Raw genomic sequence first — 23,122 nt, forward strand, 5'->3', positions numbered from 1 at the left:
ATATACAAAAAAATATCCTTATTACCGTTGATTCATTTTTTATCATTGTTTTCAGAAGTTAAAATATATATTTCTCAATCAATTTTGTTTTTAAATTTAACACTGTAGCATTTATTTCTCATCCTAGCTGTACTCTAACAGTATAATGACTTGAACAGGTAAACACTTACTCTTTCATTCAATCCAATAAAGAGACAATTTTGAGCATAATCTCTTCATCCTGGCTGAACATTAACAGTATGAAGATCATTAAACACAAGTATTTGTCTTTTATTCAATTCAATAATTAGACAACTTGTATATCCAAGCAGAATGATGAAGTAAAAGGATTATATCTATATACATTATGGTTCATATTATAGGTAAAGAAAAATAAAGTTCAAGATGCATGATGCGCGAATATTTTGACATTTATGTTGCAAAAGATTATCCACAAATTCTGAAGGTCCACAAAAAAACTGATAATGTAACAAAACATGGAATAAATAAAGAAACTATACCTATTCACAGAAACTTAAAACATTGTTTATATAAACAAACAACAACAATAAAATATTAAAGTCACAAGATAGTCATTATTATATCATTATCCTCACTGTAACTAAAAATAACTATAAGGTTCAATCTCTTTCACTGATCTATAACTTTCCTACTTTTCTCATTTTAAAGATAAAAACTCTTTCATTCAATCCAATAAAGAGACAATTTTGAGCATAATCTCTTCATCCTGGCTGAACGCTAACAGTATGAAGATCATTAAACACAAGTATTTGTTTGTTTTTTTATTCAATTTTAAAATTTGACAAAATTGATATCCAAGCAGAATGATTAAGTAAAAGTATTATATCTATGTATATATATCATTGCAAAAATCAAGGTCATCTTTGAATTGAATTTTCTTTATATTTATTAAGTTCTTGCTAAAAAAAATCAGACTTAAGCAAAACTTTATTGAATTTGAACTTTTCGGATATGTCCCTGTTATACACATGGAAACTTTTTTCTAAAGCTTCTTATACTATGTACATGATATAGGGGTGTATACAATAAACAGTGAAAAACAGTACTCATAATTATGATTTTTTTTGTGCATAAATATGAACTTAATGGAAAGAACTGTGTAATACACTCTTTTGTTTGCAATACAGACTCATTTACTCCATGAAAAAAATAATATTGAAAATTTGCAGACATAACAAACATTTACACTTAGTCTATCTATTGAAAAGTTGAAAAACTTTAGATAAATAATAATGTAAATTCAAGTCAAACAGAATAAATATATACATCCATAAGTTCTCTTTCCTGATTTTTATTGTTTGCTTTGCATTTGCTTTGCATTTGCTTTGCATTTGGTCAAACTTATGGTAAAGTTGCATAACATAAAAAAGATCTGCTGTCATAGAACTGCATGACTAAACTAAAGGTCACAATATTTTCTTGAAGGGATTTTGTTATATATTAATATATTTTTTTATATTTTTACTTCACAGGCTTTTTTACTCTTCCTATTATCGATTTTCATCAATAAGACAAAAAAAAAATTACGACATTTTGCAATACCATAGTTTTGTCATAAGTAGATATACATTCAACTTATTTGAAATATGACACAAAGTATCCTGAATTTGTTGTTTCATATCAGATGAACTTTTTTAAATCTTAATGGGGCACTAGCTACGAGATATATAAAAAAAAAATTATATATTATTTTTTTTGCTCAATCACTAATGAAATACAATGGTGAAATAATAATTCGCTTTTAGCAGCAAGTAAGATTTAGTTCTGTCAAAATAAGCTAAAATCATTGATAATGAATTATTCACTTGCAAGTGAATAATTCAACCTCATAGAATTTGTATTAATGTGAACTTCAATTTAACTCCTTAGCTTGAAATGGATAACACATGAATTGAATGTGTAAAATTATTTAAAGGAAAAGAATATCAACATTGAAAGTGAAACAAAGGTGAATCAATTGATTGACTGATTTGATCCACAGAAAATCATTCTTTTACAGATAAAAACGATGATAAACATTAATGTTTCATCTATAATATAAAATTAAATAGACCTAGAATAATCCAAGAGCATGAATTTGCTTGATCTATTTATATCTATATTTATGTTTACATCGCTTATATGGTCATTGAAAGACTTTAGAGGTCAACTCAATAATTAATTAGATGGCGGTCTAGACTGCGAACACACGAAATGTAATTTTATACCGTGTCCTCTTAATAATTTTTTTTAGACTTTAAATAGGTTGGATAAATGTTAACATTATTCATTATTATAAATCAAATACTAGAAATTAAGTAAAGTCGGTGAACATGAATTTGACAGCTAGTGCCCCTTTAACATTTAACATTTTTTTTTACAAGTTCTTTACACATATCTTCCTTCTTTTTCTTTTTTTCTCTGTCTTGTTTACATATGTTTTCAAGTTTTTAATAGTACCAATATCAGTCAGTCTTACTGTACACTTCTTGGATTCTGCTGCATCTATTTTCTTATTTCCTGATCTTTTTCTGCCTACAAAACATCAACTTATTTTACTAACTAAAAAGACTATTATTATGCAAATACATTGCTTTTAAAACTAGAGGCTCTAAAGAGCCTGTGTCGCTCACCTTGGTCTATGTGAATATTTAACAAAATCTTACTTTGCTGAACATTACTGCTGTTTACAGTTTATCTCTATCTATAATAATATTCAAGATAATAACCAAAAACAGCAAAAATTCCTTATAATTACCAATTCAGGGGCAGCAACCCAACAACGGGTTGTCCGATTCATCTGAAAATTTCGGGGCAGATAGGTCTTGACCTGATCATCAATTTCACCCCCATGTCAGATTTGCTTTAAATGCTTTGGTTTTTGAGTTATAATCCAAAAAATGCAATTTTACCCCTATGTTCTATTTTTAACCATGGCGGTCATCTCTGTTGGTTGACCGGGACACCGGACACAATTCTTAAACTAGATACCCTAATAATGATTTTGGCAATGTTTGGTTAAATTTGGCTAAGCAGTTTCAGAGGAGAAGATTTTTTAACCAACTATTATTTTATACTAAATGATTTCTCACCTATTTCTGATTTTTTATCTTTTGTCGATGAATGATTAATAAGTCCTGTAATTGCATCTGAAATGAAAATCAGGATTTAAAAAAAAAAAATCATTCTAACCTTCCCTGAAATATTTGTATGGAATTAAAACAATTAAAACTATTTTAAATTTGCATTATGAAGATGAAACTTCTTTTCACAAACTGTTATCATCCTTTTCCAAATCTGAATAAAATTCTTTTATCAGTCAAATCTTCAAAAGTATACAAGTTGCAATTCAGAATGTAAATAAGATTTAAAAGACAAACTGTGAAAAAAACAATCTTTGGACTGATATAAAGTTGTAAAAACTTTAGATTATTTACCCTTTTTAGTATTTTTACCAATCCTTTCATATTCTCCAGTAGTTTCACGGATCCTTTCTAAATTTTGGCAAACATCTATTGGATTATTTAAATCTGGAAAATTAAACAGTTGAGTAAAAATGTAAATGAAAAAGGAGAAAAAACAAGCTTATTCCACCAGGGATGATTCTAGGTGTTTTCAAATTGGTCCCTAAAACATCAAATTGGGATTTTTTTAGAATAAAATCTAAGACGAAATAACATTGATTTCCTGTAAAAACGTAAAATGTATATCATTAAGTTTAACCTTTACACTGATGTTCATGTAAGTTGTAACATTTTGAATAATTCTGGATGGGCTACTGTAATTACATGAATATTTTTGAACATGAGGCACTTGTCTATCATCTTAGCTATAGTTACCTAGGCCTATTCCAAAAGCATTTCAGCTAACATAAATAAACCACTGAAAAAAATCATTCATCGGGTATTTTTTCAACAGCAGGTCATCTCTATAAATTTACCTTAATTCAAATGGAATAAATTATATGTTTATAGAACACAACCTTCAATGCCATGACAGGCAGAAATTGGTTTGATATAAAATAACATATTAAGGTGTATGCAGTAATATAAAAACAAGAAACTGGAAAACAATAACAAAATGTGACAGATTTCTATTATTTAGATAATGAGTATTCTAATGCAATTTGGATGTAACAATTTTTTTTCTCTAAAATTTGCTGTCAAATCCACAGTTGGTCAGGCTTAACTAAGGAGGGACCCCCCCCACCCCCCCCCCCCATTTTGAATTGATTGAATCAACAAATGTTCGATTACTACTATATAATTGAAAATAAAACAACACCTTCCTTGAATTTGGCGTTTTAATGTAATTTTATCGTAATTTGAAGCGTACGGGTAAGGTAATAACCTCCAGTTTGTAAGTTTTCATTTGTATGACGTCACGTTTAGCCATGACATTTTTGTGCCAAAATAATTCATTAAATTTTGCGTTTTTTTGTTTCTAATTGTCAAGTTTAGTCGTTTTTTAAAGTTTTATCGTACTTTTTCTTTTTGTAATGCATTAGAATCGGAATAACAGTACTGTACTTGAACAGTTGTCACTGTCAATTTTAATTTGATGGTTGCAAATCACTGTTTTACTGTCTCTGATACTGTCTACTGTGTAACAATTGACGGTGGCAACTCTTCAACTACAGTACTGTTATTTCTAATGTAACAGAAAGTAAAAAGAAATATTGTTTTCTCTCATAAAAGTTGTACCTTTGTTTCCTGAATGATGTATTATGAATGATATAGTGTTGTGCATCATAGATGGAATGTCAGAACTGACAGATAGATTGAAAATGTCTTTATATGTCAAGCTGAGATATGAAGTTAATTCATCTCTCACTTCCTCAGATATGCCTCTAGTGTTGTCAACATAATGGTTAAACAGGATCTCCAACTTTTGGCAATGATTTAAATGGCTTATAATTCTGCAGATACTCTATAATTTCAGCTTTCATTTCTTTTGCTTTTATAACTAAGAAGGTGGGCATTCCTGAGGAAATATTTTTCATTTACTTCAATTAAAATAAATAAAAAAAAAGTATATAGGAACATGTAAGCTGTATTACTGTGAATTCATTTATTTTCGTGGGTACCAGTTTTCGTGGATTGTGGAAAAATTGTGTTTTTTTGTATATTTCATTTCATGGTTTTTAAAACAAGCCTAGAGAAATTTGTGATTCACCTACACCCACGTTATCCACAAAAATTGGTATCCCACGAAAATCAATAAATCCACAGAATCTTAAAACATAAGCAAATAAATTGTTCCTCCTATTTTTATTGCATACAGTTTAATATCTCATTTCAATTTCACTCATTTGACTCATGTGTAGATCTTACTTTGCTGAACATTTTTGCTGTAACATTTTATCTCTATATATCTCCAAAAAAAAATTAAAGATAATAACCAAAAACAATAAAATTCCCTAAAAAATAACTATTTCGGAACAGTAACCCGACAATGGGTTGTTGGATATGTTTGAAAGTTACAATGCATATAGATCTTAACCTGATAATGACTTATTTTTAAACCTAACTTCGCTGAATTTATTTACTTTAACTTCTCTCTATCTATAATAGAATTAACGATACAATGAAATAACCAACAAATCAACCATTTCGGGACGGTTACCAAACATGGGTTGTCCAATTGCACTGTTCATCTTATGGCAGATAGATCTTGTTCTATTACTTACATAAACCTCCATTATTTTTGCTCTAACTGCTTTAGTGAGATATAAGCCCAAAACTGCATTTATCCTTTATATAAATAAGAAGACGTTGTATGAGTGCCAATGAGACAAATCTCCATCCAATTCACAATGAATTCAAATTTAACAATTGTAGGTCAAAGTAATGCCTTCTTCACAGAGCCTTGGCTCACATCCAACAGCAAGCTATAAAGAGTCCCAAAATGACCAGTGTTACACAATTCAAACAGGAAACAAAGGGTCTTATCTATTCACAAAACGAGAAACAATAAACATATATGAAACACACCAACAAACGACTTCCACTAAACAAAAGCCTCCTGACTAAGGCCAGGTGCATATAATAAATGCAACAGGTGTGAATGTTTTAACAGACGCCAACCTTTACCCTAACCTCATTTACAATAGTATAACTTTACAACATGAAAAGACGCACTAAAAAATTTAATTGAAAATGGCATAATTCTATTAAAAAGACACCAATTTCACAAAAACCACTAAACTATGTTCTTTTTCTTAGCAACAGCATCAAGATTTGTTGATGAATCAAATCATCAATTAAAATTTATAAACTATATACCCTAAGGAACATTCACTTTAAGTCTTTTTGAAGTATTTGACACATTAATTTCAGAACGGAAGATTCTGGAAATAATTCATGAGGATTATAGCAAGTGATGGCATAAGCTCAAATGACTATCTGGATCAAAAACTAAATTTCAGGATTTTGAATGGTTAAAGTAATGGTATTAACTTTCATTGTCCCCTATGTTAGCTTCCTCTTTTTAATGGTAATAGGTATATAACATATTTATATTATCACTCACCTTTTATTGCTTTTAATGGAGAACTATCTTCACTTGTAAGGGATTCCCTAGCTTTTAATGGAGAACTATCTTCACTTGTAAGGGATTTCTTAGCTTTTAATGGAGAACTATCTTCACTTGTAAGGGATTTCCTAGCTTTTAATGGAAAACTATATCTTCATTTGTAAAGGATTTCCTAGCTTTTAATGAAGGATTGTCCACACTTCTTTTTCCTATAAAGAAATTAATTGTAAAGTGTTAGAAGTGAGTGTTACGAAGAAACTTGTGTATTCTTTTTTAAGTCAGCTTACTACACAGTTATGTCTAGAACAGAAAAAATATATCAACATACAAAATATAGAAAATACCTACCATTTCTTGCTTTAAATGGAGAACTGTCTTTGCTATTTAAGGATTTCCTAGCTTTTAATGGAGATCTGTCATCACTATCAAAGGATTTCTTATCTCTACTACTTACAATTATGTCATAGTTTATTGTTATACCTTGGTTGTATCAATAAGTGTGTATGCATAAACTGTTTCTTAAATTACTTAAAATGTTAATATTTATATGTTGTATCCTATAAGAACAATGAAAATAGGCCTATTGTGTTTTATTTTTGTACTATCAATTCCAAGTTTACTTTCCACAGCAGTCACTGTGACTCAGAGTGAGAGAAAGTATATTCCACTTCGTATCTTATCACCTATTTTCCTACGTTAGTTCTAGGAGGAACCCCATTCCTAACTCTTCAAATAATTAATTTTCTTTGAGTCAGTGATCATGACTCCTTTCCGTACAAATTTATCGGTTCAAATTGCGATCGTTTTAAATAAAATACAACATTTATTGACAGAACGAGCTAATACTGGACATGTCGTTTGACTCAACATTTAAGGAAGTGAGACAACTCGAAACGATAATATGGTAGACTCCATTTCGCCTGAAGGGGTGTTCTATGATGATGACTACATTCATTTTTTTAAATGATGCATATGATTTACAGATATGCAACAACAATAACCCTCAATAGCAGACATTCATAGAAAAGATCCCATGAGATATAAATTAATTGAGTGGGGAATCCAGAGCTAAAACCCCTTGAAGTCAAGAAATCTATACGCATGCGCATAATTACCAAAACAAACCTTTGAGCAAGATCGTATATTAAATATTGACTAAACGACCTAGATGGTTCTCTATTTCTTTATGGAATTACAATGATCTTAAATATCAGTTTCATAACAATAACATATAAGAAAAACTCCACTTCATTTCTTATATGACAAAGATAGATTTATCTGAATTCCGAGAACTATCGTATTTTATCAAAACTGGGATTCCCTCTGACGTGTTTCTAAATTTATAAAAACACTCAATATAAATACTGCTTAATTCTGATTTTCCGTGTTGTTAAAAACACGCATATAAGTCAATGGAATTATCAAATAACATGTTATCACTCACCTTGTACTTCTTTTAATGGAGAACTATCTTCACTTGTAAGGGATTCCCTAGCTTTTAATGGAGAACTATCTTCACTTGTAAGGGATTTCTTAGCTTTTAATGGAGAACTATCTTCACTTGTAAGGGATTTCCTAGCTTTTAATGGAAAACTATATCTTCATTTGTAAAGGATTTCCTAGCTTTTAATGAAGAATTGGCCACACTTCTTTTTTCTATAAAGAAATTAATTGTAAAGTGTTAGAAGTGAGTGTTACGAAGAAACTTGTGTATTCTTTTTTAAGTCAGCTTACTACACAGTTATGTCTAGAACAGAAAAAATATATCAACATACAAAATATAGAAAATACCTACCATTTCTTGCTTTAAATGGAGAACTGTCTTTGCTATTTAAGGATTTCCTAGCTTTTAATGGAGATCTGTCATCACTATCAAAGGATTTCTTATCTCTACTACTTACAATTATGTCATAGTTTATTGTTATACCTTGGTTGTATCAATAAGTGTGTATGCATAAACTGTTTCTTAAATTACTTAAAATGTTAATATTTATATGTTGTATCCTATAAGAACAATGAAAATAGGCCTATTGTGTTTTATTTTTGTACTATCAATTCCAAGTTTACTTTCCACAGCAGTCACTGTGACTCAGAGTGAGAGAAAGTATATTCCACTTCGTATCTTATCACCTATTTTCCTACGTTAGTTCTAGGAGGAACCCCATTCCTAACTCTTCAAATAATTAATTTTCTTTGAGTCAGTGATCATGACTCCTTTCCGTACAAATTTATCGGTTCAAATTGCGATCGTTTTAAATAAAATACAACATTTATTGACAGAACGAGCTAATACTGGACATGTCGTTTGACTCAACATTCAAGGAAGTGAGACAACTCGAAACGATAATATGGTAGACTCCATTTCGCCTGAAGGGGTGTTCTATGATGATGACTACATTAATTTTTTTAAATGATGCATATGATTTACAGATATGCAACAACAATAACCCTCAATAGCAGACATTCATAGAAAAGATCCCATGAGATATAAATTAATTGAGTGGGGAATCCAGAGCTAAAACCCCTTGAAGTCAAGAAATCTATACGCATGCGCATAATTACCAAAACAAACCTTTGAGCAAGATCGTATATTAAATATTGACTAAACGACCTAGATGGTTCTCTATTTCTTTATGGAATTACAATGATCTTAAATATCAGTTTCATAACAATAACATATAAGAAAAACTCCACTTCATTTCTTATATGACAAAGATAGATTTATCTGAATTCCGAGAACTATCGTATTTTATCAAAACTGGGATTCCCTCTGACGTGTTTCTAAATTTATAAAAACACTCAATATAAATACTGCTTAATTCTGATTTTCCGTGCTGTTAAAAACACGCATATAAGTCAATGGAATTATCAAATAACATGTTATCACTCACCTTGTACTGCTTTTAATGGAGAACTGTCCTTGCTTGTAAAGGATTTCCTAGCAATTAATGGAGAGCTGTCCTCAGTTGTAAAGGATTTCCTAGCTTTTAATGGAGAACTATCTTCAGTTGTAAGATATTTCCTAGCTTTTAATGGAGAACTATCCTCACTTGTAAAGGATTTCCTAGCTTTTAATGGAGAATTGTCCTCACTTGTAAAGGATTTCCTAGCTTTCCTACCTTTTAATGGAATACTGTCCTCACTTGTAAAGGATTTATTAGCTTTCCTAGCTTTTAATGGAGAAAATTCCTCACTTGTAAAGGAATATACACTTCTTTTTTCTAAAAAGTAATTAATTATAAGATGTTAGAAGTGACTTGTTAAGATGACATGCTTCTGGCATGCAACATAATAAGCCTGATACATGTATAATTGAGTAGGAAATTTGTAGATATGTAGAACAACAGCAATAAGTATTTCTAAATACAAATATTTAAAAATACCTACCATGTCTTGCTTTATGGAGATCTGTCATCACTATCAAAGGATTTCTTATCTTTTTTACCTAGAATTATGTCATAGAACTTTTTTTTATAGCTTGGTTATCTATAAAAGAACTTAAGTTAAGTGAGCAGGATCACATACCCCACATCCCTATATTGTCACTAGGCAAACAAAATATAAATCTATGATTTTCATCCTTCCCCCCCCCCCCCTGACAAAGTGGTCCACCTTAACCGATATCCAGCACTTCATTGAAATTTATAGGAAATCCAACAAAAAATAAATGTGCTTTCTACATGTTCTAGGCATAAAGCAAAAATCTATGATCTTTATCCAGTCTCCTCGTGAAAAAAGTCTCCCTCCTCTTATTTCTGTCAATAACAATCCATCCAAGCTTTTTTGATACCGATGGACCAGTCAAAAATATTTTACCTTTCGTAACTTAAGTTGCATGGGGTATAAAAAATGTGTATAAATAAACTGCCTAAATTGTTAGTATTCTTTGTTATATCATATCTCCCCAGGTTGGCATAAACATGTTTCACAAATATTGAAACAAGATATCTACAGAAACAAGAGTCTCATTAAAGCCTGAAATTACTCACCTCTAATTTTTATGGGCAGATTTTTTTATAAATGATTATATATAATTCATGATGCCTTAAGTACAATTAAATACATTTTAAAAAATGATATTTCATTTTTCTGCCAAAAAGCTAAAAAAATAGATCAAAATCATCTTTTAAAAGAAAAAAATGGAATAAGAGGTGAATTTTCAAATTTCAACTTACACAAATGAACAACCTATCTGGTTTTATACTAAATCAATACAAATATAAAAAGTAAATAATATACTATGCAGAGTTAACATCTTGCACTATCAATGTTACTAGAGCATATTGATAAATATGTAAGATGGTTCAGACTTATCTGTAGAACCCAAACTGTTGTATGTTCAAAGAAATACTTGTGCAGTAGAAAACAGTACTAATCAGAACATTATAAATTAAAATACTTACACAAATCAAGAATTACTTACTTGATTTAATCTGGTCTGATGTCCTTTTTGAAAACTTTTTGAATATTCTTCCTACAATTTTTTTTAAAAAGTGCTTGAATACGCGTTATCCTTAAAACAATGGTGAAGTTATTACAAAGTCTTAACATAATGTCACAAAGTCTTCATAACTTCCTACATTTTAAAGATTTTGCTTATTGTTGAAGGCCAAACAGTAACCAATAGTAGTTTACATCTATGCAAATTGGTCTCTAGCTCATTGTTGTCTCCTTGAAAATCTTTTACACATTTTATATTTTCATTAATTAACTTATTGGAAATAAAATCAATTTGCTCTTAGGTCCATGGCCAGTTAAACACGTTTCTACTATAAACCAGCAGAAACCAGTCAAAAGTCAACTTTATAATGATGTCAAACTTGAACTCGTAGAGAGCTTATTTAATACTTGTTCAATGTCGTAACTGGGTTTGGTACCAATGGCAATTATTCCACATATACGTACTTACGTTCAGATGTTTTTTTCAATATTCATTAATATGAAACTCACCTTCAACTGGACCTATTAAAGCTTTGCCTTTTCTTGTCTGGCATGGAGAAATCTTATCATAATACTTCTGAGTGTTACTAATATACATATCTAAAACATAAATTAGAGGCTCTAAAGACCCTGTGTCGCTCACCTTAGTCTATGAAGGACACAGGTGGATTCATGACAAACATGTGTTTGAAGATCTTACTTGACTGAACATTCTTGTTACTTACAATTTGTCTATCTATAATAAACTTGGCCCTTTAGATAGAAAGGAAAGTATTTTGTAAACCAATTTACCAAATTAATGAAAATTGTTAAAAATTTACTATAAAGGGCAATAACTCTTTCAGAGGTCAACTGACCATTTTGGTCATGTTGACTTATTTGTAGATCTTACTTTGCTGAACATTTATGCTGTTTACAATTTATCTCTATCTATAACAATATTCAAGATAATAACCAAAAAAGGCATTTTTTTTTTTCAAATTACCAATTGAGGGGGAGGCAACCCAACAATCATTTCTCCAAATCATCTGAAAATTTCAGGGAAAATAGATATTGACTAGATACCAATTCAATCCTTTGTCAGATTTGTTCTAAATGCTTTATTTTCAGAGTTATAATCTTCATTTTACCCCATATGTTCTATTTTTAGCCATGGCGGCCATCTTGATTGGTTGCCTGGGTCACTGCACACATTTTTTTTTCAAAAAGATACCCCAATAATGATTGTTGCTAAGTTTGGTTAAATTTGACTCAGTAGTTTCAGAGGAGAAGATTTTTGTAAAAGTTAACAACGATGTCGACGGAGACGAACAAAGGACGAGGAACGCCAAGTGATGAGAAAAGCTAAAAAAGCAATGAAAATTCTTTGATTGCAGCAGTTAAGTTAAAATTTAACCTTAAATAGTGACAAACGTTAATGACTGATGAATAAAACTGAAAGTGCAATGCAATGTGATATATGTGGAAATGCCAATGTAAAAAAAAACCTGCATGTTTAACCCAGCCACATTATCTATGCATGTGCCTATCCCAAGTAAGGAGCCTGTAATCAGTGGTTTGTTTATGTGTTACATATTTGTTTTTTGTTCATTTTTATATTTAAATAAGGTCGTTAGTTTTCTATTTTTAATATTCAGACTGGTTACATTTGTGTACCTTCTAATACTTTGAGAGTATTTAAAACAAGCTGCCATGCATCTTTTCTAAAGTAGGTCTTCGCTGAAGTTTGTGTTTCGGGACATATTAAACAGAATATCTGTATGACTCAACAGATTTTCTGGCTTTGTTTCCACTTCTTCTTCAATCACAAACAGTACAGACTGTGCTCTTTAAACAGCATCTAGATCAGCCATATGATGTAAAAAGCCTGAAAAATTAAGATCTAACTATGTAGTTGAAACTTTTAATAAAATTTTGAAAAAGAGGCCATCAATAGGATGTGCTATTTCAAACAAACACTGAATTCAAAAGTCCTCCAGGGGCAGGTAGGAAAAAGTGGATATGACATTTGAAATCATGCAAATGGTTTAATCATTCAAAACAAATAAAACTTAACCTTAAATTGTGAAAAAACGTTAATGACTGATGAATGAAACTGAAAGTGCAATGCAATGTGATATATGTGGAAATGCCAATGTAAAAAAAAATTTGCATGTTTAACTCAGCCACATTATCTATGCATGTGCCTATCCCAAGTCAGGAGCCTGTAATCAGTGGTTGTCGTTTCGTTTGTTTATGTGTTACATATTTGTTTTTTGTTCATTATTATATTTAAATAAGGTCATTAGTTTTCTTGTTTGAATTGTTTTACATTAATATTGTCATATCGGGGCCTTTTATAGCTGACTATGCAGTATTGGCTTTGCTCATTGTTGAAGCCCATATTTTTGTCTCTTGTGGACAGTTGTCTGATTGGCAATCATACCACATCTTCTTTTTTTTTATATATATAACAATATCATTAGTGGTTCCCCTTTAACAGCTTATATCTACAGTTTTCACATTTGAAATAAGTTTTTTTGAAGAATATTATACTTTTTCACATAAAAATAGACTGTCCATTTCAAACATACTTTTTAAGACAACTAATTTCTTTCAATGGCCACTTTTGTCCTAGCTTACAAAATTGGAATCAACCATATTTCCTATTTTCAATCATTTGGTTTGACCTTATGGTTGTACAGTCACAAACAAACTAAAATTGGAAGAACAAGGATGTGTCCAAAGTACACGGATGCCCCACTCGCACTATAATTTTCCATGTTCAATGGACCATGAAATTGGGTAAAAAATCTAATGTGGCATAAAAATTAGGAATATCATACCATAGGAAACATGTGTACTAAGTTTCAAGTTGATTGGACTTCAACATCATCAAAAACTACCTTGACCGAAAAATTTAACCTGAAACTCACACTTTCATTTTCAATATCTCAACACCATAACTCCTGAACTGTTTTCAGTTGGACCAAATCACTACTTTCTTGTAAAATTCTGGACCCAAATTTTTTACAGTGTAATTTCACCCCCTACTTACAATTTGAGGCATTAAACATGGAGAAATAAACTTGGAAGGGGTATAAGAATTATTGGCAAGTAACCCACTGTTAACACTAGGCACTATATTAATCAAGGGACGACAATTGTGGTCTCGGACCTACTTACCAAATCCCATTGACTTATCACAAGTAGTTGCCTTTAAACAAATCTAAACACAAACTCATACATGTAAACTAAGCAAAATTTCAAAGTCAATATTCTTCTGACAGAAATAAAAGAGAAGCAAAAACAGACAAACCTGAATCAAAGTTGGATGGTCTGTGTATCAAAGTGCATGTAATAGTGACATGAATTAGACTTGGTACATGTACATCAAGGTGTTGCAAGGTGATTGGATGAACATTGTCACATAAATATTTTAGGATTGATGATCTTTGCTCCTAAGTAAAATTCCTAGTTTTATCAGCATAGTCCTCACAACTATTCGCGGGGTCTCCTACTTTTGGCATTAATTTAATGTAGTTGAACAATTTTGAATATATTTCAAAATATCGAGATGCATATTGCTTCTATCCAGCATTAATTTTGAAAATTCGCCTTTAGTAAATTTCTGTGCTTGATCTGACGTATTTTCGGGACAACATAAGAGGTTTTTGTGTTGTTTGTCCTTTGTTGATGAGTTTCATCAATCTTTTGTACATTAGTTGATTTTGTTTCAGAATTGTCTTTTCTTTTAGGAGGTTCCTCTTTACATAAATTTCTGATGATTTCCCCCTACAAATAAATTTAGATCTTTAGATACATTAAAATTGTAGAAAAAAATTTAGAAACGTTAAATGGAACAAACATTATAATGATAGTTTATGACTGAATATAGATCTTTACAAATCTTTAGGTTGTAATAGTGATGTTGGGTTTCCTCTCTTCTTCATTTAAACCCACATACAAGTTTATAGATAACACTTACAGGTTACATCTTCATACTCTGAACATAATGCAAATCATCTGAAAAATAAGTATTGTTGAAGCGCAGCAAAATGTGAAGTATACATTGTATCAACAGAATTTATGAGAAAGTTTTAAGTTTTAAGAATTTTCAATTATGAAAATAATGCAAAGTTCATTTCTGTAATCTGAATGTTATTCTTCTCTTGTGTGATTTTTTCATAATATTGAGCTTCAATATACATAATATATAGATTTGAAAACAATATCTACATTTATTTCAGTGTTTTTGTTTTTTACTCTGTAAATGTTATATAATAACAATTTCTTACATATTTAAAGAGGTTAACATCGTAAGCTGTAGGACTGTTTTTTCCTGAGGCCCATAAGAATATACATGTATTACTTAGGTGTACACACATTTTTATATCAATTTGTAGTCCTTATTCAGCTCCTTCATTTCAAAGATTAGTGCAAGAAAACTTTAAAGTTCATACCAAACTACATGTACATTATCATATCATTCACACTACCTTGGCAGCTATTTTAATTACTTTATTCTGCCATTAGCACGAAAATTGCTTGAGGACGATGTGCAGAGCTCACAATTTTTCACATTCACACTGTTATCATTTGTCACTGTACATGTACAATTTATAGCCTCTGGTAAAAAATTCTATAGTATTATCAATTACATCTACTTTACATACCTAGTACGCACATACAAATATTTTGAACATAGGCTAGCTGAATATATAAAATATACAAATAACCGTCACACTATAAAAGATAAAAATGATAAAGACATTGATGGACATCCATCTCTTAGTTAGGGTTTATTTTATCGGCTTCGGTAAAAAAGCGATTTGTATAGAGTTTTGCTATTTTGCCGGTCTTATTAAGACCAACAATTTTACGAACAAGTAAGAACATCCTGACCTCAAATGTTGATTTGCTTGAAGAAAACCTCACATATAAAATGACAATACAAGTATTAATGGACAAAACAAGCATATAAACTGTTTACTGAGTCACATCTGACCTGATATCTCAAAATAAAATTCCAATCAAGAAGGTCAGTGTTCCTTATATAGAATGCACGATATCAACTGGTGATGAAAGACCAAGCAAACAAAAAAACATGCACGAAGAGTGGGTCCAAGGATGGGTGTTGCAGCAATGAATAATTAAACAAACATTTGAAAATCTAGTCTACTTAATACAATTTTCAAAAGTATAATCCTTTTTATTAAATCTTAAAGTCTCAGTTAATGAATATGTGAATTAACATTAAATAAGTTGTTTTTTTCTATTTACCCTCATAATACGCAGTAAATAAATTAGTGCCATATTACTTTAAAGATATAAAGGTCAATTCTTAAAGGTCAAAGACTATGAATTTAGTTTTTTTCTGAATTACGAATTATCTAAAAAGAATTTATGTAATTTATTCTGTAAGTGTTATTACATTAAATAGTACTATACCAAAATAAAACAAACTGCTTAAAGTAAAAAATCAGAAATATTCTTAACTTTGTATGTAAAAAGTCTTAAAAATCTGTAAACTTCCCATGTCAAAGTAAAAAAACTGTAAACTTCCCATGTATAAAGTCATTAAAACTTAAAGATCCTAATGTAAATAGTGAACATAAGGTTGTTGCGTTAGGATTGTTAATTAAGTTTTCGGTTTATTATTTGGTGGTGGAACTGTTCGACATACGAAAGTATGGTTATCCTTTATCTAGTCGAAGACTAAAAGATTATAGAAATCTCACCTAGTAGCCACATATATCATGTGTGTTCATGATAATTTTTTTCAATAAAATGTATTTCATATAGTCCGGAGCCGGCAACATAGCCACTGCCTTTTACTTACCTTGCTTTCGATCGGTAGTTATATCCTGCATTCCTTGTTTACCTTTATATGTATTAGTCCATATGGACTGGTGTGAAGCCTCATATAAAATCAAACTAGTTGTTATATTGTATAAAACAGAATCCCGGTCCATTAGCCCTTATTCATGTTCTATCTAGTACATGTTTGCCCTGATTATTATGTTTTGTTGTTGTCTAGTTGCATAATGTTTATTATTAGAACAAAGTATATTAAAGTTTGTTGACAAACAATCGATGAATATTTGTATTGACGCAACCAATTAATTATTTTCCTGTGATTTGCATAGACGAATTCTGGAATACAATGTATATCTTTATTGATATTTATTACCAATTTGATCTATTCAATCAATTTATGCATGCAGTAAAATAATAAATGACCTTTCGATAAAATATCCAAATTTCCTGATCTTTTGTAAACATATATGAAATTGTTTCACATTCAATCCAGTCACTCACTAATCCCCACTGTTACGTATATTTTAGACACGAAAAAATTTAATGAAATTAAATATGGTTTTTCTTTCTTAATAAGTTAAGGTAGGCTGTAGTATCTATTCGAAATAACATCAAACATGTGATCCAAACTTTAATTAGAAAGAAACAGATATTACAGTCATTCTTTAAACATTGTTCAAGTATAGATTTCAATTCTTGAAACTTGTACGCACAACTTACAAATTGTGCCCGAAGCGCTAGCCTGACCACTACTACCTAGTCTCTAGACAAATTTTACCAAATATTGAATTTGAATATATAAAAATAAATCGATGAATTATTGTCTTCCTACTTACCAATTGATAATTGACATTTTACATTTAATTTAGAAGCGACAGAGTTATCCGGTCATTCAAGGGTTTCCTAGAATCCTATCTCTCAAGGTCTATCCATAGTCCAAAACCAATTCTGTATCTTTCGGTATATTAACTTTAGACACCAAGAAAAGTTTCTCACAACTTTTTCCTTTTAAATTATCATGCACCACAGAAATAAGTTTAAAACTCGGAAACTGTTACGAAAGATTGAAATATCGTGCTTAATTTTCCTCTTAATTAAACAAAACTCCACGCTTATCCTTTTAGAATCTAACACTAAATTCGTTACAGGATCAAATACTGCTACTGGGGGCAAATTTTTCTCCGTATATTCCTTCTCGCGATCTTCATTTTCGGAACTTGTTCGGCGATGAAGGTCAACCGCCTCAGTTCAAAAATTTACGTATCCAAGGTATATATCTTCAAATCAGTTCTTTTAACTGCAATGACAGACGACTTCAATGATTTGACAAAATCATCAATATATAGAATAACTACCAACACGTCCCTTTGATGGCGATTTATTACTTTTTATTCGGGATTCTTAGGCATTTAGCGTGACGGTTTTCAACACTTATGTACTTGATTAACTCGACGTTCATAGTAAACTAATACACAGTTTAATTGAAATGTCAAATTTAATTTAGTCATTGTATGTCGAAAAGTTTATACAGTGCTGGTATCGATTGTTAAGTCGACGCAAATATATATGAACCATTATGAATAACAAACAGAGGATGGGTTTATGAAGTCATCCCGTTAGTTTTGCTGTAATACAATTTGTGACCACAGAAGATCTATACAGCTCCATTAAAATCTTCCAGACATTAATGAAACTCTTAACTTGAGGCACGAACACATACATTTTGTATAAAAGGTGACATTGTGACAATTGCCAAACCTTTTAGAATACGTATTAACATTTGTACCTCCCTTTTAACGCTTTGTCAACACTTTGAGTCCGTTCATTCGTCCGTCCGTCTGTCGTCCATAGATCTCTCAACTTTAAACATTTTGTCTTTTCCACTAAAACAACTACATGTAGAGAAAAATGGAAATAAACTAAGCAGTAAGTCTTTCATATAATTTGCCCATTCTGACCAGATGGCCAACAACTTCACCATTTGGAACTCTTGTTTTAATAACTTCCTTTATTAACAATTGGTTGAGGCAAACTCAATGTTGACAAGGGAAACGACAGAATTATCACTTTTCCATTAATAAAGGACTTAACCTATGAACTTATGAACTGTAAAAGTGACGCTCTTCAATTACAAGTTTGATTGTGTTTTGTGGTAAAAAGTATAACGTATAAATATTGTAACATTTGGTCAAATTGTTTCAGCGAATAAGACTTTTTATTTAAAACAGCAACAGGTGCAACCTAAGGGGAAAATCTCACATTCTAGTGTGGGTCAGGTGTGCTAAACATCTGTGAAAATGATTTTTTTCATCAGAAATCATAAATTACTAAAAAATGATAATTACTAATTCAACGAATTTAAACCGTTCTAACCAATTAAATAATTCGTTATCACAAATAACAAAAAATGTTTTGCACTCTTTTTACACAAAAAAAACCCTATATTTCCGGCCAGACGCGCGTTACGTCTACATAAGACTCATCAGTGACGTTCGTATCAAAATATTTATCAATCCAAACAAGTATCGGACACGTAACTAGATACCCCAATTATGATTGTGGCCAAGAGTGGTTAAATTTGGCCCAGTAGTTTCAGAGGAGAAGATTTTTGTAAAAATTGACGGACGACGGACGCAGGACGATTGACGCAGGACGAATGACGCCAAGTGATGAGAAAAGCTCACTAAGCCCTTCGAAGCATGCTATCGCTGTTTTCATTTTGAGCTAAACTGCAAACCCTTTGTTATGTTATAGCAAAATTATTGAAATTAAATCAAACATCACTATAGTGATCGCCCTTATGTCCGCGTCTCACTGTCCTGATTTTTACGCCGATGGCAACTCGATTATGGAAATTTTCTAAATCTGGACTTATCGTTTCCAGATCGGGCTATTCGTGGTGCCATCTTTAACCATCGTAGAACCATTGGTCACTTTTTCAAGCCTCCTGGGACAACTTCGGAAAAGGTTTTTAATTTTTAACATGTTCGTAATCTCGTCGTTTTGCCATCGAATACAAGTACGAAGGCGAAAAGATGGAACTACGACGGCATTAAATCCAGCAAAATGTAAGCTTAATTTTCGCGCTAAAATACATTTTAAGTGCCATGCGCGATATGCACAGCTGGTCAGTCTAAGACCACAATTAAAAAAGACGTTCACAAAAAATGGAACTCATATCATATGATTCTATGAGATTCTAACAAAAAAAGGGAACTGCATTGTTTCTATTATTTCAAATAGAACAAGAAGAGCAGCTATTACAGGCTCAGGATTTACATTTACAAGTATTATATTATTTTTTGTCAATTTTTCATATCAAGTAACATAATGAAAATCATAAATGCGCCTCGTACACCAACACTGCAGGTACATGTATATAGGGAAACCAACTTTTTCTTCGTTATTCTGATTATTTATGTATCGTTTGAGTTGTTGTCACACGAATATTTAATCCATAACCATTTTGTTTTCTATATGTCATATTTTGTCGCATTTGATGATTTCCCCACATCCTTCCGTGTGTCTATATTATAATGATATTCAACTGGAAAGAGCTCGTTTTGCATTACCTTACCTTTAAGATAGACCAGAAAACATGGGCATAAATATGGGTGATTATTCAGACTAGTAGACACATTTTACAGTTCAAACAAGGCAATGCCGAGCCTGGCATGTCCTCGTATATCACATATTGGGGAAAAATATGGACACTATATGTGTCATATACATGCAGAAAATTGTAAATTGAACGTAAAAAATATCAGATCATTACAAGGAGGAAGAACATACCAAATGTGTTTTGAAGCATAATGGTTTTAGAGTGTCCACAAGGGTGATATTGCCATGTATTACAACTGCCACTGTGACCTTGACCTTTGAACTTTAAAGTCAATAGTGCTTAAGATTTTCTTAACGAGTAACACCATACCAAGTTTTGAGCATTTTTGTTCTAGAGTGTCCATAACAGTTAATCTACACGCAACTTACATGTAGTAGGCGAGGGGACAATAAACTAAGTTTCATAAGAATTAGACAAACAGATCGATTTCCCCCATGCATGGCAGCCTTGTACAAATACGATATGTTGTCGAAATTATGTTCGTACCATAAAAAAATCAAAACAGGTAGAACGCCGTTTTGATCGTTTTCATACATGTATTATGTACATACATGTATTTTACCTTTATGCATCTTGTTTGTTTTCGCACCATCGTCGTAATCAATCGTGTAGCATTCGTAATCCATCGTGTACATAGCCTTCGTGATCCATCGTGTAGGCTTCGGCTGAGATATGAAGCTAAAATACACGTCTTCGGTAACCTTCAAATGTCCATCTTTTGGTATCATATATAATTTCGGCACCATCGTATAGACTTCGTTATTCATCGTTCTTGCTTCGGTCTCTTTTTGGTATTTTAACGAGATCGGGAACAACTTCGTACGAACTTAAAATTTTCCCATTCGGGTGTCCATCGTATATAATAATCGGGATAGTGTGACGCAGGCATTAATAAAAGAGGGAAGAAAGATACCAAAGAAACAGTCAAATTCATAAATCGAAAAAAGTGACAACGCCATGGCTAAAAATGAAAAAGACAAACTGACAAAAAAAATACACACGACACAACATATAAAACTGAATAATAAGCAACACGAACCCCACCAAAATTAAACATTAACTTGATGTATTTCAGAGATTGGTTGATTGATTGGAGGTTAACGCCTTTTTTGGAAATATTGGACTATTTAGTGGCAAAGGCGGGTCCAAGTAGGACCTTTTGTATGACAATTTGGTTGATTATATATGGAATGACCGAAGCATGATTGCCCCCCCCCCTTTTTGTTTGCTCAGCCAGCGGCCTGTCCCTAATAAAAACTATAAAAAATGAAGATGTGGTATGATTGTCCATGTAACATCTTATATATAACATAAAGACACTAAGTACAGATCTGAGAGTACTTGCAGTTACTGAAAATCATTTCAAAGCCACTGGTATATTTCGGCCCTTTTATTTATGTAATTGTGTCATGAAACCCTTACTGAATAACTTGAAGCTAAAGATCGCTCTTTCTTACGTACATGTACAACCGTTTACATCATTTCTTAAATTCCAAACTAGGAAAATATTCAGTTGACGATCGCACTTTCCTACCTTCCGTGCAAGTTTAATATTTCAAAGTCTTTAACTTGCACAATAATGCAGTGATCATGCAATAACTACCCAGAAAGAGTATTCTCAAATAAAGAGCGAACTTAAGCAGAATTTAACAAGAAAGATAATGATGTGTAACTATTGAAGTTGGAAATTGAAAGAGAGTTGGATGACAAATGCGGAAAGCAAACATTATCTGAATATTTTATTTTGTCAAAATTAATGTCCATTGCTAAAATAAATTTAAGTTGTTAAAATGTAAACGTATTTTTTCTCTTGACGAAAAAAACGTTATTCATAACGAAATGTTCCTTCCGATTAAAACAAAAAAGGAGGTTTTTGTAGAAAAAAACATACAAACAAACTATCGCTGTGTTCATTCTTAACATAACTCTAAACCAGAGATTTAAACGGTTAAAACCAAATCAAACATATTTAACCAATGATCGCCAATCACTTTTAAAATGTATAGGATAGTTTTATAGATTTGCTTTAAAGATAACGACTATAAAATTACAGATACGAATACACGATTTATATCTTGTTATTCTATCATAAATTCCCATACGAATGACATTCCTTTTGTCGAACACTACACATTGTGACACAGAGTGAGACAAAGGTTGAAATAATACATAGAAACATGAAAATATATACAACTATCGCTGTCTACATTTTTATAAGCAGAACGTCACAAGAAAGATAATGATGTGTGTTAAAGTTGTAAAAGGCAGAATACCAAAATATTCATAATGTAATCATCCTGACATAAACTATTCTCTAGGTAAAAATTAAGTTGTTGATTGATCTTTTGTACCTTACAGTAAATTAATATTCACTTGCAAACAAAAAAAACCAATCACACTAAGTTTTTTTTTTCAATTATGACATAGAAAAAAGATTATTAGCAAAAACAAGAAAAACATATCGCTGTCTTTGTTATTAGAACTACTCCATATCGAACGTGTAGCCGCAAACATAGATAAAACCCGATCGCCTTTCCTATCATTAAAAATAGGATAGTGATGTGCATCAAAGAAAAAAAGCTGCAAAAATGATCTTTTTTTATGTTATTGTGTTATAAACCTTTTACTGACAAAATATAGGCCTTAGCTCTTTCCTACCCACAACCGTTAATTATGTCACAAACTTCATACTTAGAAGAAAATTAAAGTTGACGATCGCTCTTTCCC

At 31.2% G+C, this 23,122-nt stretch overlaps 1 protein-coding gene and 1 long non-coding RNA gene across 5 annotated transcripts; both read right to left on the bottom strand.

Annotated features, from left to right (window-relative positions):
- Positions 1-2,037: 2,037 nt before the first annotated feature.
- On the bottom strand, positions 2,038-6,574 carry LOC134690499 (uncharacterized). Of its 2 annotated transcripts, XM_063550472.1 has the most exons (5): positions 6,532-6,573; positions 4,704-4,983; positions 3,438-3,530; positions 3,093-3,149; positions 2,038-2,535 (listed from the first exon to the last, which is right to left on the bottom strand). In XM_063550472.1, the coding sequence occupies exons 2-5, from the start codon at positions 4,750-4,752 to the stop codon at positions 2,378-2,380; spliced, it is 357 nt and encodes a 118-aa protein (XP_063406542.1). In that variant the 5' UTR covers positions 4,753-4,983; positions 6,532-6,573; the 3' UTR covers positions 2,038-2,377. The 2 variants fall into 2 exon arrangements, 1 of the variants encoding a protein (XP_063406542.1); XR_010101941.1 differs by lacking the exon at positions 4,704-4,983 and having other exon boundaries at positions 6,532-6,574.
- A 152-nt stretch (positions 6,575-6,726) lies between these two features.
- LOC134690500 (uncharacterized) lies at positions 6,727-17,920 on the bottom strand. 3 transcript variants are annotated; one of them, XR_010101943.1, is made up of 7 exons: positions 17,610-17,920; positions 15,453-15,582; positions 14,273-14,748; positions 12,631-12,841; positions 11,485-11,574; positions 10,958-11,008; positions 6,727-6,743 (listed from the first exon to the last, which is right to left on the bottom strand). It is a non-coding gene; the product is annotated as an uncharacterized LOC134690500 (long non-coding RNA). The 3 variants fall into 3 exon arrangements; XR_010101942.1 differs by lacking the exon at positions 6,727-6,743 and adding an exon at positions 9,700-9,755; XR_010101944.1 differs by lacking the exons at positions 6,727-6,743; positions 17,610-17,920 and adding exons at positions 9,700-9,755; positions 16,796-17,015.
- Between the last annotated feature and the right edge of the window lie 5,202 nt (positions 17,921-23,122).

The sequence above is a fragment of the Mytilus trossulus genome, chromosome 11 (genome assembly GCF_036588685.1).
Source record: "Mytilus trossulus isolate FHL-02 chromosome 11, PNRI_Mtr1.1.1.hap1, whole genome shotgun sequence".
In the NCBI taxonomy this organism is placed as follows: domain Eukaryota; kingdom Metazoa; phylum Mollusca; class Bivalvia; order Mytilida; family Mytilidae; genus Mytilus; species Mytilus trossulus.